The sequence below is a fragment of the Ceratotherium simum genome, chromosome 26 (genome assembly GCF_057802395.1).
Source record: "Ceratotherium simum simum isolate JZ-2026a chromosome 26, ASM5780239v1, whole genome shotgun sequence".
Taxonomy (NCBI): Eukaryota; Metazoa; Chordata; class Mammalia; order Perissodactyla; family Rhinocerotidae; genus Ceratotherium; species Ceratotherium simum.
The window spans coordinates 4,123,198-4,140,121 of record NC_141925.1 but is presented as its reverse complement, the minus strand read 5'-3'; the positions used below and the strand labels follow the sequence as shown (position 1 = coordinate 4,140,121).

The 16,924-nt window shown below is 56.2% G+C and overlaps 1 protein-coding gene across 3 annotated transcripts in view; it reads left to right on the top strand.

Annotated features, from left to right (window-relative positions):
- The first annotated feature begins 231 nt into the window (after positions 1 to 231).
- The window catches only part of CORO7 (coronin 7), a 58,707-nt gene continuing 42,014 nt past the window's right edge, over positions 232 to 16,924 (top strand). For all 3 annotated transcript variants that reach the window (XM_087449552.1, XM_087449553.1, XM_087449554.1), the window contains exons 1-6: positions 232 to 390; positions 2,993 to 3,089; positions 3,955 to 4,029; positions 7,659 to 7,729; positions 8,220 to 8,403; positions 11,239 to 11,315. In XM_087449552.1, the coding sequence (XP_087305678.1) occupies positions 331 to 390; positions 2,993 to 3,089; positions 3,955 to 4,029; positions 7,659 to 7,729; positions 8,220 to 8,403; positions 11,239 to 11,315 (564 nt within the window). In that variant the 5' untranslated portion in view covers positions 232 to 330. The remainder of the gene's footprint in view (positions 391 to 2,992; positions 3,090 to 3,954; positions 4,030 to 7,658; positions 7,730 to 8,219; positions 8,404 to 11,238; positions 11,316 to 16,924) is intronic.

The window sequence follows — 16,924 nt, the reverse complement described above, 5'->3', positions numbered from 1 at the left end:
TCACCGCGGGGCCGGGGGCGAACAGAGTGCAGCACGTGACTTCCCCGCCCGCGCCGCGGGCCGTCGCCATCGGGGCGTGGCCTCGCGGAGTGGCCGAGCTGCGATTGGCCGACGGGCGGGGCCGACCGCGCGGGCGCAGAGGGAGAGGGGGCCGGGGGCGTGGCCCGGCGGGCCGGGGCAGCCTGTGATTGGCCAGGGCGTGTCGGGGCGTGGCCGCGGTCGGCGGGCCGCGGGTTGGGCCGGAGGCGGCGGGAGTCGCGGCTGCTTTCCGTGCACCTGAGAGCCCACGCCCGGGTTTTCGAAGCTGCGTCCGCTGCGGTCGCTGCCGCCATGAACCGCTTCAAGGTGTCCAAGTTCCGGCATACGGAGGCCCGGCCGCCCCGCCGCGAGGTGAGCCCGACCCGCTGTTGCCCCTCGCCCGGCGGCCTCCCCTCCCTCAGCTCCCTGGGCTCCGCGCGGGGTCCCTCGAGCCCGCCTGCCCCGGGGCGCCCCCTTCAGGCCCGACTCCTGCGTTTGGCTGCCCGGCGGGCAGAGTCCGGCGCTCCAGAGACGTTCTCTGGCCGCTCCGTGAGCCCCGCGGTCCGTGGCCCACCCGAGCCTCACCCCGGGACCCCCGAGGCGGCTCAGCCCGCCCTGCCGGGGCCGAGGCCTGAGGCCTGCGAGGCTCCCTGCCTTCCCAGCTTCCGGTCGGCCTTGCACGGGAGCCGCAGCTCCTCCTCCCTGCCGCCCCCATCGCCCCTGCCTGGGGCTGGGGTGTGGGAGAGATGCCCTCTCTGCCGTGGCCTCGGCGAGTCCGATGTGTCAGCTGGAGAGAGGGAGCCCCTCGGCCGTAGGCGCGCCCCTCCCTCGGGTTTCCGCCGGCGCTTCCTCCTCTCGCGGCCAGCGCAAGCTCTTCCTTACTCGGTGTGATGCTGCCAGGGGCTGGGTGGGGCCTGGGGAAGCCTGAGCAGGTGGAGCCCAGAGGAAGAGCTGAGCCAGGTGCTGGCGGTCGCCTCAGACCCCCGGAATGGCAGCTGGCTTGATGAGGGGGGATGTGCTTCAGAGGCGGTGCCAGCTCTGGTCTGCCACTCCCCGTGTTATTTAGAAGGTCTGGGAGTGTCCTTCAATAATTAGGTCTAGAAACTGACCTCCACTGACCCCATCAGAGGCCAACGCACACAGTAGGGCCGCCTGGGGCGGAAGCCCAGTTTTCATTTTCTGGACAGTATTTCCTCCATACCTCCCAGGTGCTGTGCCCAGCTTCTGGAGCCACAGCCATGATCGCAACAGCGCTTTCCTTCCTCTGTGTTGCCTACAGTCTCCTGAGGGAGACAGCCAGCAAGCAGACAGGCCTGCAAAGGCATTGCAAGTTTTATTTTTATTTATTTTTTTTTTTAGATTTTATTTTATTTTATTTTTTGCCCCCAAAGCCCCAGCAGATAGTTGTATGTCATAGTTGCACACCCTTCTAGTTGCTGTATGTGGGACTCGGCCTCAGGATGGACAGAGAAGTGGTGCCTCGATGCGCACCCGGGATCTGAACCCAGGCCGCCAGCATCGCAGCGCGCGCACTTAACCACCAAGCCACAGGGCCGGCCCGGCATTGCAAGTTTTAATAAGTGCACTGAAGAACACACATCAGGGGCTAGGACGGAGATGGAGGTGGATTATGAGGTGGGGGTTAATCTCAATGGGATGATCAGGGAAGGCTGCTGGGAGGAGGTGACATTTAAGCTGAGGCCAGAGGGTGAGAAGCAGCCATCTACAGGAAGAGTGGGGTGGGAAGAGCCTAGTGGAGGAACGGAAAGTGGGCCAGGGTGGATGGAGGGCAGTGATGGGAAGCATGGTGTAAGTTGAGTCTGGAGCTGCCCTGCAGAGCCTGAGGGCCACAGGAAGAGGTTGGGTTGTATTGTGAGTGCAGTGGGGAGCCATTGAGAGGTTGAAAGAAGGTGGAGGGTTGAGGGGAAAGGTGCTCAACTTTGCATTAATACTGTCTCTCTTAGTTTAGTAGGTACCGCTTGGAGGGGTCTGGAGTGTGCTTGAGGGGCCCTGGGGCTTGTTCGTGGGTGGGCCGCAGTCCAGCAAGGTAAACAGCCAGGCATGGGAGCAGAGATTACAAGGGGGGCTTAGGACAGTTTATGTTAGCGAGATGAGAGAACAGGTGATCTGGTCTCCATTTCAAAGATACTTCCCGTTACTGTATTTGTACAATAAACAAGAATTGGGAGGGAAAAATAATGCAAGATGATGATGTTCTACCCCTGGCAGTGAACACTGAAACAGAAACTTGGGTGGTGGAGGTGGTTTCTGGGCCGCTGTGGGTGGGTGGGCTGGGAAATATGGGTGCTCGATTGTTGGGCAGCAGAAGGGAGTGTTGCTTTGAAACCAACAGAGACAACATCTGGACCTCGCTGATCTTAGCATCAGAGAAAGTGCTCCTCTGCTCTTCCGTATGTGGGGCTCTTAACATCATTGCCCTTTCACGAGGGTGCATTGTTTACCTGTTTGTGGGACTTTGTGGAAAGGCTTGATTTTTCCCTCTCTGACCTTGGGTGTTTTCTCCTGGGGCTTGGAGGAGACCCCTGTACTTGGTGGAGGCCTTCACCAATGTGTTGAGGAAGTTGAGTCTGTCTTCTGTCTTAGGTGCACAACTTCTCCTTTCTCTGCTTCTCTCTCTCCATTTTAACAGAATCAGCTCCCCCACCACACACACAAACACTGCCCGATTAGCCTCTTGACTTCGCTCAGCCTGAGCTTCCTTCTGACAGCCCCCTCACTCTTATTAGAGAGCTGATTTAATAAGCAAAATCGCCTCCTTTATGACTTAGGCTTTATCATTTCAAGAACATTTTGCATTTTCTAAGGGACTGCTTGAGTGGGGACAGGGTTTGATCCAAAGAAATGCATCTCTAATGGTACAGCTTTAAGGGAGAGTTCCCTGGATCATTCCCCACCCCCTGCTTTAGGCATTTGCAGAGCCCTGGTCTTCATGTTTCTTATTCTTTATTTCCAGGCCTGGATCAGTGACGTTCGAGCAGGAACCGCCCCCTCTTGTGGGAACCATATCAAATCCAGCTGCAGCTTGATCGCCTTCAACTCTGACCGTCCAGGTAGGGAGGTGGATGTGGGTGTGGAGATTCAGACATTGTCACCCTAGACAGAGTGGGACAGAAGGGCAGGCTCATTGCAGGCTGGAGGCTTGAAGGAGCTCTTGGGGCTCATAGGTCAGCACCCCGCAGAGCCTTAGACCCCTACAAACTGGTCCATGTACAGTAATCAGATCGATCTTGGTTAGGGCATGTGTGTATACTTTGTAAAAACCACATCAGCTGTGGTCTTCAAGAGCATGGCCAGGGGAGTAGGGACAAGGCTATCACCTTTGTTTCCAGCTGTCCCCATATGCTACCCACTCCTTGTCTGGGGGTGGCTGGGGTCAATAGGAACACAAAGATTTGAAAAGCTCCCTGTGTTAGTTGAGACTCTTGGTTGCCAGTGATAACTGAGACTTCAAACTGACATAAGCAAAAAATGGATACCTTTTTGGTTCGTATAAGTAAGAAGTTCATGAGCTTCAGGCAGAGCTGTGTCCAGAGGCTCACACATGTCATCAGCCCGGACCTCTCTTCTGTCCCTTAGTTCTGTGGCTCTCTGGTGATGGCTTCTTTCTCAGGTAAAGCTGGGAAAAGTGGCAACTGGTGGCTCCAAACAGACTTCTTATGACCCAGAGTGCCAAAAAGAGACAACCTCTTTCACTAGTGTCTTCTGTATGGCTAGTGTCACGGAGGTTCCTGTGTGGAGCAAGCACTAAACCCTGGGCCAATCGCTATGTCCAGAGAGTGTGATCTTATGATTGGTGGAGGCTCTGGAAAGATCCAAGGCTGAGCTTTTGGGTCTCATGTCCCCTGGGTGTCCTGGGCAGGGAGGTAGATGGTCTCCATTAGGCCTGAAGTCAGAGCCCCCATGTTTGTTTGACAGGTGTGTTGGGCATCGTGCCTCTGGAAGGCCAGGGAGAGGGCAAGAAATGCATGACCCATCTGGGCTGCCATTCAGGTGAGTAGGGGCTGGACCCAGGAAGTCTGGAACTTACCCCACCCTCTCCGGGGCCAGGGATTCATGCTTACCTGGTTTTACTGCCCTTTGGCTTGCAAGGTCCCTCCGGTCATCTTTACTGTGCCTTCTGACAGGTGGGGTCCAGATTGGAAGGCTGGGTCTTGGTTGAGAATTCTGTCCTGGGCAGAAAGGAGGGGAGCTAGATGCTCCAGCTGGTCAAGCCGGGCGGAGGGGGTATACACCAGGTAGCACCAGGCTCCAGGCTGAGACTGACTCCCTGTCACTGCTGAGGCCTCTGCCCTCTGTGGTTCTTAGCCCTGTGTCCTCTCCTGCAGCTTGGGAGACTACCTCTCGCCACCGGCATCCTCCCCAGCCAGGCTGCGTAGGCCCCTCCAAGGAGGGGGCTGGCTGGGCTGCAGGGCCAGAGATGGGCCCTCACAAAGAGAGCTTTTGTCTGCGCAGCTGCTTCTGGGGGCGCCCAGCAGCCCGCCTGGCAGCCCGCCCGCTTTGGGGAACAGTTTGCTCTCCTTGGGCTGTGGCAGCGCTGGCCCAGCTGCCTCCTCTCTCCCTGTCCAGCTGCGGCGGCTGTGGGCCCAGCCCTCTGGCCTGCGTTTCTGGCCGCCTGTTGGGCGACCTTGGGGGCTTCCCCAAGGGAAGGGGGCTGATTGTTGGTCCCTGGTCTGAGTGTGCAGCTCAGTGTAGGGGTCCAGATGATGATGGCAGTTAATAAAATAACAATAATGAAGATTGATGAAGAGCTCTCTAGGTGCTAAGCATGTTATCTGCATTTTCTCATCTAATCCTTTTTAAAGCTTTTTGCAACAACTTTATTGAGGTATCATTTACATACCGTTAACTTTACTTGTTTTAAGTGAAGGATTTGACTTTTATTAAAGTTACGGGGCTGTGTATACTGCCCTCCAGTTTTAGAACATTTCTCAAAAGATCCCCTGTGCCCCTTTGCGGTTAGTCCACCTCAGGCACCGCGGCCTCTGCAACCATTGATCTCCTTTCTGCCTCTGCAGCAAGGGTCTGCAGACTGCCGTCGGGGCCGAATCTGGCCTGCCTCCTGTCTTTGTAAGTCGTTTTATTGGAACGCAGCCGCACCTCTTCACTGCCGTTCAGCCTGTGGCTGCCTTCTCCCAGCAACTGCAGCATCAAGTAGTTGTGACAGAGACCATATGGCCCTCAAAACCTAAGATATTTACTACCTCACCCCTTACAGGAACCGTTTGCTGGCTCCTGCTCTATAGGCTGGCCTTTTCTGGACAGTCCACGTGAATGAAATTATACCATACGTAGTCTTTTAAGTCTGGCTTCTTTCACTTAGCATAATGTTTTGAGATCCATCTGTGCTGTAGCACATGTAAGAAGTGTGCTTTCTCATCCACTCTCACACCTTTTTGAAGTAGGTTTTAAAATAACCCATTTTTCACCTGAGAAAACTGAGGCTCAGAGAGATTAGGAACTTACCAACATTGGGCGCTGCTGCTGGCAGAGCCAGAATCAGGTCTGTCTGACCCCTGTGTTCTTCGGCACCATGCTATTTGCTTCTTGATACTATTTACTCATGGGGGAGCTGCCCCAAGTTGGTGATGTCTGCAAGGTGGTAAGCCCCTTTTTACTGGGGGGCTCCAGATAGAAGCTGGACCAGGCTTCTGTTGGCGAATTGTAGCCTCACTGTGGCTCCAACTATTCAGAGCCTCTCCCTGCAGGAATGGCCTTGCCAAGGAGCTGTTCTCAGGGTAGCTGAGCTCCAGTTACCTCAGAACCTGTCCTCGAGGCACCAGATGCCATTCTGCCCTCTTAGGTGCCAGTGGTGGGAGGATTGCGGGGGGCTGAGCTCTGGCTATTGCCCTGCCTTCGGGGGGCCCTGCCTTCAGGGGCACCTTGTGCCTCTCAGTAGCCCTTCCGCCCAGCCACGCAGGGGAGCAGAGGGCAGGGAAGCATCTAGAGAGCGTTTGGGCTGTGCACATCTGGGCTGTGGGGTGGTGGCTGGGGGCATCCTCCGATTTGGGAAAGGCAGTGTTGGACTGAGGTGGTAGGTTCTAAAGTCAGACTGCTGGCCTGAACCTCATCCTCGCCCCTTCTTAGCTGTGCAGCTCTGGGCAAGTTACTTAACCTCTCTGTCCTTGTGCCCTCGTCTTCCAGTTGGGGATGATGCCACAATGCCATCCTGACAGGTTGTTGTGAGGATTTGGTGAGAGACATGCACATAAAGGACACAAGCCTGCCAGCACAGCTGGGCACTCAGATTGGCCACATCACTGCTTCTCATTCCCTCAGGGGAGCTGTACTACTGCACCTGGCCTGGGCCCTGCCCTGTCCAGTGTAGAGCCTGCAGGGTGGGGTGCAGGGTTTCTGCACCTAGGAGTCCAGGCCAGGGCTGTCCCGGGGGTGCCCCTTGTCCGCCTCTTCTCTTCTTTGCTCCTCTGGGGCGGGATGCCCAGGGTTCGGCTCTGACCTGGGAGGAAAGCATACCTGCTTGGCCCCGTGGGGAGGCAGGCAGTGGGGATGGTCGCTGTGCTCCTTTCTCTGGTAATGCGGGTCTTGCCATCCTGCTCACATCCCCTGCCACCCTCCACACCCGAGCCCTGGCCTCATCTCTATCCCCCAAAACCACCAGCCTCATTTCCTCTCTAGGCTCTGACTTACTCTGTACGCCCCCTACCTCCCCTCCTGCCCCCCCTAGGGCTGAGCAGTTCAGGTTCTTTGGTTGCAAAGAACTGAGACCAACTCCAGCTTGCTTAAGCCAGGAAGGGATTTATTGGAAGATTTCTGGGAAGCTTCCAGAACTGGAGGAGCAGCTGGACACATAGGTCTCAAGAGGGTCGTGGCATGGGAGCTGATGGCTCCCTCCCTGCTGGCTGCCCTGCACCTAGGCCAGTCCCTAGGCCTTCCCATTCCAGGTTTAAGTCCCTTAAGAGAAAAGCTGGCTGCTTGTTCTTGGGTCAGGTGCACTCCCACGGACCAGTCAGCCCTGGCTTGGGGAAGAATCGAAGGGTAAAGAACTAGGTTGGGCGTGTCACCCCAGCCCCCGCCTCCCTGATGTCCTAACACGTACCAGCCCTCCACATCCTCCAGGGCCCACCATGCCCACTCCATGAAGGCTACCCTGACCCCTGCCCTAGGGGTGCCACCCCGCTTGCCCAGTTGGCCTCTTGCTGTGTCTGCAGAGAGGTGTGTGTCTCCCCTTGGAGGTGGTGAGGATCTCTTAGAGCTGGTGGCGTCTGTCCTGTTTTTGAATCTCTTGTGGGCCCAGAGCTGGGCTGGCACTTGTGTTCATTCACCCGGGCTGGGCTCTGGATTTGGGGCGAATGTGGGTGCCTGGTAACTGAGGAGCTTCCTGCCTGTCATCCCACTGACCTCCCAATGCTGGGCCCTTGGCCACCCTGGGTCTGCAGGGCTCTCAGGGACATCTGTCACAGGCAAGGGCCTGTGCCGTTTGCCCATGGTTTCCAGAGGTGCCCTACTTCTCGGACTTTTAGCTTGCTGAGATGTGGGCAGAGGTGTCACCTCAGAAGCTCCGGGCTGTGATTCCCGGCCTTGGGGAGAGATCACATTGGGATGGAAACAGGACATTCTGGCGGGTTCTTGTTGGACCTCTGTCAGCCTTTGCTCTCCTGCAGACCTGGTCACAGACCTGGACCTCTCTCCCTTTGATGACTTCCTCCTGGCCACGGGCTCAGCTGACAGGACGGTGAGTGGAGCCATTGGAAGAGCTGCTTGATGCCCCTCCCACCCCTCCTTAGGGGCTCAGGAGGCCCCCCGGGCCCTGCTCTCTCCCAGTACAGCCCCTCCCGCTCCCTTCCAGGGCCCTCGGGCCCTCTGGCCCCTCTGCAGGCTTTCAAGGCTGGGCTAGCCCAGACTTTCTCAGTTCCTCAACCTGCATTGGCTCCCAGGTGCTCCCGTGCACTTGCCCGGAGCCATCGCCGTGACCTGTTCTGCTGCTTGGCCGCCTAAGGAGAGCAGGGCTGGGGCGGTGTGGGAGGCCTGAGGAGATGGAGCAGTGCCCTCGGCTCCCCCTAGTCATGTCCTCCTCCCAGCCTCTAGCCACACGCTGTGATCCTGAGCAGGGTTCCCCTCCCTTCCCCGACATGGGATACCCCTGGGGTCCAGGCAGTCCCGGGCAAAGCTGGCTGGGGGCAGCCTCCCAGTCCTCACAGCTCACAGACTGCTCTTTCCCGCAGGTGAAACTGTGGCGGCTGCCAGCCCCCGGCCAGGCGCTGCCCTCGGGGCCTGGGCTTGTGCTGGGCCCTGTGGACGTGCAGGTGGAGGTGCTGCAGTTCCACCCCACTGTGGACGGCATCCTGGTGAGCGCGGCGGGCACGGTCGTGAAGGTCTGGGACGTCGCCAAGCGGCAGCCCCTCACAGGTACGGCCGGCCGAGTGGGCTGGCTCCTCCTGGGCAGCCCCGGTCTGGACAGCACTTTGTTTCTTTGTTTTTGTTTGTGGTAACGTGAGTTTTAAATATGTATCAAAGTTTCACATGTACATAGTATACACTGTGGTAAGATTCTGCAAGGCTCCTTACAAACGCCCGATTCCTCCCCACTTCCCATAGGCATCTGTTTTCATCTCGCTTAGCTATTTTATCTGCTTTTTCCTCCATATGTCTAAATAACTTCCTTATACTGTTATTTCTTGATTGTATGTCATTTTAGTTTTGAAAACAAACCACTGACTTCTGCCCTGGGAGATGAAGATTTTGCTGTCTTACAGCCCCCACCCCCGCAACATGCTTCTCTCATTTTCCCAGGGTAGCTTGTCCTAGTCCATTTTGTCTGCTATAACAAAGTACCATAGACTGGGTGGCTTATAAACAACAGGAATTTATTTCCCACAGTTCTGGAGGCTGGGAGTCTAAGATCAGGCCACCAGCAGACTCAGTGTCTGGTGAGAGCCTGCCTCCTGGTTATAGGTGGCCATCTTCTCACTGTGTCCTCACCTGGAGGCAGGGGCAAGGGAGCTCTCTGGGGTCTCTTTTATAAGGGCACTAGTCCCACCTATGAGGCTTCATCCTCAAGCCCCAATCACCTCCCAAAGGCCCTGCCTCCAAATTCCATCACAGTTTGGGTTAGGTTTCAACATATGAATTTTGGGGGGACACCAACATTCAGACCACACATAGAGGATGACAACTTTGAGTCAGATTTCTCAGTATTTGAATGGTTCTGACCCTGCAGTGTGACCCACAGCTGAGCCCAGGTGTTTTCCATGGTAGCGTCACGGAGTCCTTTCTGCAGAGTCATCTTTGACATGCTCATCCCCATTTAGGGTAAAGACATGAAGCTCAGAGAGTTGAGGGACGAACTTGCCCCACAGGGCTGTACAGAGTGTCCAGGCTGGGTCAAGCTCACCGTGGTGATGTCCCTACCTCTGAGGCTGGGACCAAGAGCTGTCAGTAGCATAACTGGGTATCTCAAGGGTCCCTCCTGACAGCATCAGTTACTGAGAACTCAGCCAGTGCCTGCCACGGAGTCATCTTGTGCCACAAGAGACATGAACTACAAGGTGCAGGCCTTGTCCCCAGAGAACTGCTGTAGTCCAGGAGACCAGCCTCACCCTTGAAGCAGAGGTGAAGGTCACCAGGCAGTATGTCATTAGGGAGTCACTCCAGCTGTAACAACCATCTCTCAAGCCCTTCTTTTGTGCCCGGCACTGTGCTGAGAGCTTCATGGCTCTTCAGCACAGCACAGCAGTTCCACTGGGGGGTGTTGCCATTCCCAGGTAACAGGTGAAGTTAAATAACTTGGCCAGAGCCATGGTGCAAGTAGGTGGCAGGGCTGGGATTAACCCCAGGGGAGTAAATCTTGGCATAGTAGTTATCTATTGTGGCAGAACAAATTACCCTAAAGTGTAGAGGCTTAAGACAACTGTAAACATTTATTATCTCGCAGTTCCTGAGGGTCAGGAATTTGAGAGTGGTTTAGCTGGGTGGTTCTGGCTCAGAGTTTCTTGTGAGGTTGCAGTCGAGACATTGGCTGGGGTGCCCTCATCTGAAGGCTTGACTGGGGCGGAAGGATGTCCTTCCAACATGGTTCACTCACACGGTGTTGGCCGAGGGCAGGAGGCCTCAGTTCCCTGCAATGTGGGCCTCTCCATGGGCCGCCACTTGAGTGCCGTCCCAACATGGCGGCCAGCTTCCCCTGGTGAACAATCCAAGAGAGAGAGCAAGGAGGAGGCCCCAGCACCTTTTATGACCTAGCTTTGGAAGTCACATACCATTGCTTTCACCAAATTCTCTTTGTTAGAAGCGAGTCAGAGTCTTGCTCACGCTCAAGAGGAGGGGAATTGGGCTCCATGTTTTGAAGGGAAGGTATGTTAGTTTCCTAGGGCTGCTCTAATGAAGTACCACAAACTGAGTGGCTTAAAATAACAGAAATTTATCATCTCACAATTCTGGAGACCAGAATTCTGAAATCAAAGTGTTGGCAGGGTTGGTGCCTTCTGAGGCTGTGAGGGAGAATCTGTTCTATTCCTCTCTCCCAGCTTCTGTAGCCTCAGGCATTCCTTGGCTTATAGACAGCCGTCTTCTCCCTGTGTCTTCACATCATCTTCCTTCAGTGCATGTCTATCTCTGTGTCCAGTTTCTCTTTTCAAAAGAACACCAGTCATGTTGGGTTAGGACCCACTCTAATCACATCAGCTTAACCTGATCATCTACAAAGACTCTGTTTCCAAATAAGGTCACATTCACAGGTGCTGAGGGACTTCAGCATCTTTTGGAGGGGACACGATTCAGCCTATAACAGGAGGAGTGTCAAAGAATTTTGGACACATTTTAAAACCATCACACTGAAAGAGGAGTGGGGATGGCCTGAGCAGAGACCCGGGGCCGGAGTGTGTGTGACACATCTGTAGACTGGCATAATCCGGTTGGGGGGTGTTGGTGAGTGTCTGGAAGTGAGCATGGGTGGAAAGTGAGAGCCAGGCCGAGGAGCAGGGAGCCTCAGAAGGTTTTTGAGTGGAAGCGTGGCCTGACGAGGGCAGGGCTGAAGGAAGACGCTCCCAGGTGCAGTGAAGCATGTCTAGAAGGAGCTGTTGCCCTTACTTCTCCCTCCTGAAAGGGACCCTTGCAGCTGCTGCTTCTGCCCTGGGGAGTTACCCCAAGCCAGGCCCATCAGCACGTGCTTCCCTGGTGCCCTCATAACCTGGGATGGGGTGGGGGACCCTGGACCCCTTCCTGACTTTGGCTGCTTCTCTGCAGAGCTGGTGGCCCATGGGGACCTGGTGCAGGGCGCTGCCTGGAGCCGGGATGGAGCCCTGGTGGGCACAACGTGCAAGGTAAGAAGATGGCAGTGAGACTTGAGTAAGTGCCTGCGGGGAGCCTGAGTTATGCCTGGCTCTGCATGGGGCCATCATGTTGCAGAGCACACGTCCTGGGCTGTACCTGTCAGGCTTGGGGGTACTTATGGGGCAGAAGAGGACAGAGGTCAGGATGGGCATTTGTGAGCCCCCAAACTCCCCCACCTCAGCTGCCCTCACATCTTCTGGCTCACACCTGCATCTGGCCCCCACGCCACCTTGGTACCAGAGCCTGGAGTCCCTATCAGATGGGGACCCAAGTAAAGCCCCACACTGGCCCTACTGGGCCCTGGTTTGTGTGATTTGGCTCCTGTCCCACCTTCAGCCAGCCTCACCTGGCTGCCTGTCTGCTTTGTCCAGATTGCCTGCCTTTCCGCCAGGGTCGTGTTAAGCAGCATCCATACTCATGGTACTGTGCTAGCCCTCACATCCAGTCAGCAGGCCTCAAGGTCCTTGCTAACGCCAGACCCTGTGCCCATCTGGTGCCATGCTGGTGGGGTGCTGACATGGGTCAAGAGATCGTACAGATGAAAGGATAACTGTGACCCGTGACATGGGCTCTGAAAGCGGGACCTGATGTGCTTTGAGCTGGTTGGAGAGGCCGGGGGAGGTTTGGCCTTGGCAGGGGCTCAGAAGGGAGGGTTGATGGTGTGGGGCAGGGAAAGCACGCTGCAGAAGGAGCTGCAGGTGCAGGGCAGGCCCCGGGGTGCAGCACGGAGGGGTGGGGTGCTGGGTGCAGAGAACAGGGTGCGCATACCCTAGTCGCTTGCACAGGGTTGTACTTGTTACCATAGAAGCAATGGAAAGCACTGGAGCATTTATAGCCAGAGGGGCCGGGCCGTGGTGTAAGGTGAGCAGATTTGCATTTTGAAAGCTCTGCAGCTGCGCTGTGGACAGAGCATTACAGAGGTGGGTGGTATTTGAAAATGAAGGTGGGGACAACATCCAGGGGAGACGGAGCGTCCTGGGCCAGGGGTGGTGCAGACAGAGAGGGGGCCGACTTGGGAGACTTGGGGAGGAGAGAGCCGTGGGGTTGGTGGTGGGCTGGAGTGAGGAGTGGGGGGTCATGAGGCCAGCTTGTGGGTTACAGGCTGCGGGAGAGGCCTGCCACCGAGATGGGCTGCTCCTGGCTATGGTTGTGGGCCTGCTGAGTTGGGGGTACCTGGAATCTCCAAGTGGAGGTGTCACTTGAGTCCATGGACTGGAGCTCTGGGCAGCGATCTGAGCTGCAGGTGGAAGTGCAGGTGTCATCTGTGTTTATATGGTACCTGTGGAGGGCTGGGCAGTGCACCCAAGTGGGAGAGACGGACATGAGAAGAGGGTGGTAGAGTGAGTAGGGAGGAAGGATGGGACTTGCAAGGGAGACAGAAGGAGCTGCCTGGTGGAAAGAAGGAAGCTGAGACAGGGCTGGCTGTCTGCGCCCTGAGACCCAGGGCGAGAGGGTTTCCCCAGGGAGATGGCGGGGACCGCCAGGGCAAGTCTGTTAAGAGGTGGATGACACGTACCTGTTGGATTTGGGGACATGGACGACCTTCAGGACCTTTTGGGGTGTGCTGCATCCTCAAGCCACCTGTGACGGACAGGTGGAAGGTGAAGAAAGAGAGCCTCCGAGGGCTCTTCTGGAAAGTGTGGCGGGAAGGGGTGGGGGAAGGAGCTGGCCAGGAGGGTGAGCGGTGGGGACTCCTCTGAAGGAGAAATGTGGGATCTACATACTTCGGGGATCCTATTTCAAGCTTCCTCTTCTTTTCTCTGCCTTCTTAGAAGCCCCATTTCCCAGTCTTTTATCAACTTTTCCCCCTCCGTTTGGTTCATTAAACAGTAGGTTCCAGACATTGGCCTGCTCTCCAGGGTCAAGAGGTAAATAAGATCGGGCTCCTGACCCCCAAGGAGCCCCTGCTCTTGGGCATCACAGTCACATAGCCATGGCCTGGTAGCACTGGTGAGCACAGCTTCCCAAGGACAGTGAGGTGTGGGGATGCCCTCCTGAGGAGGAGGGGATAGGCACCCCAGGCAGAGGGACCAGCCTGGAAAGAGTCCTGCCTTTGGGCCATGGCCTCCCTTCCCCTGAGAAACCCTCTTTGCCTTGTGTTTCCATGGTGTATGTGTGAGGGAGAGAGACAGAGGGGGAGCAGGGAAGGAGATCATCACGGTAGGGTTTTACTTTATGATCACCAAAGAACGGTAAATTGTGCTTGTTTTACAAATTTTGGAGAGCAGTGAAAAAATAAAGAAACAAGAAAAAAAATCACCAGTCATCCTTTCTCCCACAGGCATTGCCTATCACCGTTTTTTTTTTTTTTTTTTTTAAAGATTTTATTTATTTAATTTTTTCCCCCCAAAGCCCCAGTAGATAGTTGTATGTCATAGCTGCACATCCTTCTAGTTGCTGTATGTGGGACTCGGCCTCAGGATGGACGGAGAAGTGGTGCCTCAATGCACACCCGGGATCCGAACCCGGGCCACCAGCATTGCAGCGCGTGCACTTAACCACCAAGCCACAGGGCCGGCCCCCTATCACCGTTTTGATGTCTTTCTTTCTGAGCTTTTCCTAGGTATCTTTGTCTTGTCTTTTTTTTTTTTTTTTTTTTGCTGAGGAAGATTCACCCTGAACTAACATCTGTTGCCAGTCTTCCTCTTTTTGCTTGAGGAAGATTCTCCCTGAGCTAATATCTGTGCCAGTCTTCCTCTCTTTTGTATGTGGGTTGCTGCCACAGCATGGCTGCCAACAAGTGGTATAGATCTGCGCCTGGGAACTGAACCCTGGCCACCAAAGCTGAGTGCGCCAAACTTAAGCACTAGGCCACAGGGCTGGCCCAGCATCCTTATATGTTGAAATCATACTCACTATGTTACTCTATCCTGCATTTTTTTGTTCAGCATAATAAACGTTTTCCCCAGTTCATCAAAAATTTAACGTGTCACAGGAAATACTTTATTGTATAGACTTATCAGTTTACTCAGTCAAGCCCCTATTGTCAGACATGTGGGTTACTTCCACTTTTTTGTCACTGTGTTATAAGTTGTAATGTTTGAATGTATTTGTATATAGATTTTTTTTCTTGTCTTTTACGTGACTTTCTTAACCTAGAGCAGGGGCTGGCATACTTCTTCTGTAAAGGGCCAAGGGGTAAATACTTTGGGTTTTGCAGGCCACGCTGTCTCTGTCAGCGCCGCCTTGTAACAGCGCAGCAGCCACAGACATGTAAATGATGGGAGAGGCCATGTTCAGTAAAACCATTTGTAGAACTAGGCCTGGGGCCTAGATGCCTATCAGGGACATTGCAGGCATGTAGGCTACAAAGATTTTTAGGGTGGTTGGTGCATATTGGCCAGCTGCTTTCCAGGGGAGAAATGCCAGCTCCCCTGGGGCTGTTCTGTGGAGGTTGTGAGCTCCAGCTTGGGCTTTGGGAGGAGACTCATGTGTCCCATGTGTGCCCCTGGGCAAGCAGTCCCACCCTCTGGGCCTGCGCTCCTCACCTGGAAATGGACCCCTTAGGGGTGCTGGTCCCACAGGGCTGAGTCCGCTCAGAAGTGCAGGGAAAGCCCTGGCCCCCGAGGCAGGGCCCTGGCTCTGGGCTGCCTGCTGCTGCTTGGCCTCACAGCTCCAGTGGGTGCCTGCAGGGATCACAGCCATGTGACAGCCGGGGCTGTGGCAGGAGGGTGGCAGGAAGGTGCCGTGGTTTCACCAGTAATGGAGCAGCCGTGGGCAGATGGGGGCAGCGTCCTCACTGGAGGGGCAGGTGTGCTCTCCACACTCTCTGACTGTTGTGAGCAGAGACTGTTGTCAGTGGCCCTCACACAGATCAGCCTGCATGAGAGGGAGGAAGGAAGCCTGGGGGCCACCTCTGTTAGAGCTGACTCAGGCCGCGTGGCTGGACTGCCTCCCGGTGAGAGCACCCTGCTGACCACCCCATCCTTAGGCCGCGGCCTGGAGGGAGGTGACTTCTCTGAGCCTTGTGTCCTCTGCCCCCTGTTTCCCGCCTCCAGTCCCCCACCCCAGCCCGGATTTCTGAGGAGTGGGTATCTGGGTGCTTGACATGGGTCACCTCCTGTGGTGCAGCCAGAGGTGCCTCCCTTCCCCAGAGCTGGGGACTGGTGTGAACCCCAGAGCCCCCCAGCATGGTTAAGTCTGGTTTTGACAAGGCTTCAAAGGGATCGATTAGGAGGCAGGGACATCTCCCAGGGGTTCCTGCCATTTTGGGAGGAGCCAGCTGAGGAGTGCCGGCAGGGGGAGCTACAGGCAAGGGGGTGGGCAGGGTGGGCTGAGGCCAGGTATGGGCGCGTGAGGCACCCTGGTGTTCTGAGAGCTTTGGGCACCGTGTGTGGGGGGTGTTGTGGGGGGATGTGTGATCGGATGGCATAGTAGCGGCAGGGCAAGAGGGGACGTGGGGACACGGTGAGGAGCAGTTCAGCCCCCTAGGAGAGGGGGCAGCGCAGGCGCCGGGCTTCGGTGACTGGACATGGGCAGGGAGAAGGAGGCGAGAGTGACTTCCTGGGTGGTGGTGGAGCATCTGAGGACGTGGAACCCCGGGGAGGAGGGTGTCAGGTCCGGGGATTGTGTGCAGGGGGTTTACTGGGGAGGTTCGAGGGAGCTGTCCCACGTTGAGGCAAGGGGGCCAGGCCCTGTTCCCACACTGACCGGTCATTGGACATGGGTGTACCTGTGGGCACCAGTGCCAGGAGGGTATGTAGCTACGAGCCCTCAGCACAGTGGTGACGGAGTACCCCGTCGCAAACCCCTTATCCACTGCAGCCCCCTAGTGCTGCTGGGACCACTTGCTCCTTGTCATAAGTTTACCCCTGAGGACAGCTTTTCCAGGGTCTGGCTGGAATCTTACAGGAGGAAAGGTGGTGGGAGGAGCCCCCCATGCAGCTGGTGCTGGGCTCTCACCCTGGGCCGGCCCCCTGCTGGTCGTTGAGGGGCTTCACTGGTGTGCTGGTCCAGCTCCTCCTCCCTGAGGGGTCTGAGCCCCCGTTTACTATCAGAATTGGTCACAGAGTACCCCGTTGTGTCTTGCCGCCTCCTGCTGGCATGGGTGTTGCCTGCGGGTGTGTTTCGGGAGGAAGAGCTAGTGTGACCAGGCCACTGTGAGTGGACACAGCTCAGAGTCCAGTGGAACAGTCCTGTCCCCTCTAGACCCAGAGAGCCTAAAGTCATGAGGATGAAAAGCCCAGATTTCCTGAGTCGGTCGCTGGAGTGGTGCCAAGAGGAGAGGCCCCCACCCCCACCCCCACCCTGTTCCCTGACCCACAGGATGCTGTTGATCTGGGTGTGGCGTCCTAGAGGAGAATGCTGTCCTCACAGGGAGTTGCCGTCACCTGTCAGCAAGAGCTAGGTAGGCACCATGATCTTGCCGCCACTGCCGCCCTCCTCTGCTGTAAAGAGGGGTGCCTGGGGATCCTGGGTGGGTACAGCAAACACCGAGACCCTTAGGGAATGGTGCCGGAGGGGAGGCTGCCCCTTGTGACTGCAGGCCGGGTGGAGGTGCCCATGGGTTTGCCCTTAGTATGTAGGGGCAGCTGCTGGGTGGGTCCACCCTCAGTAGGAGGGAGCCTGAGCCCTTCTTGGCCAGTGGTCAGTGGGCTAG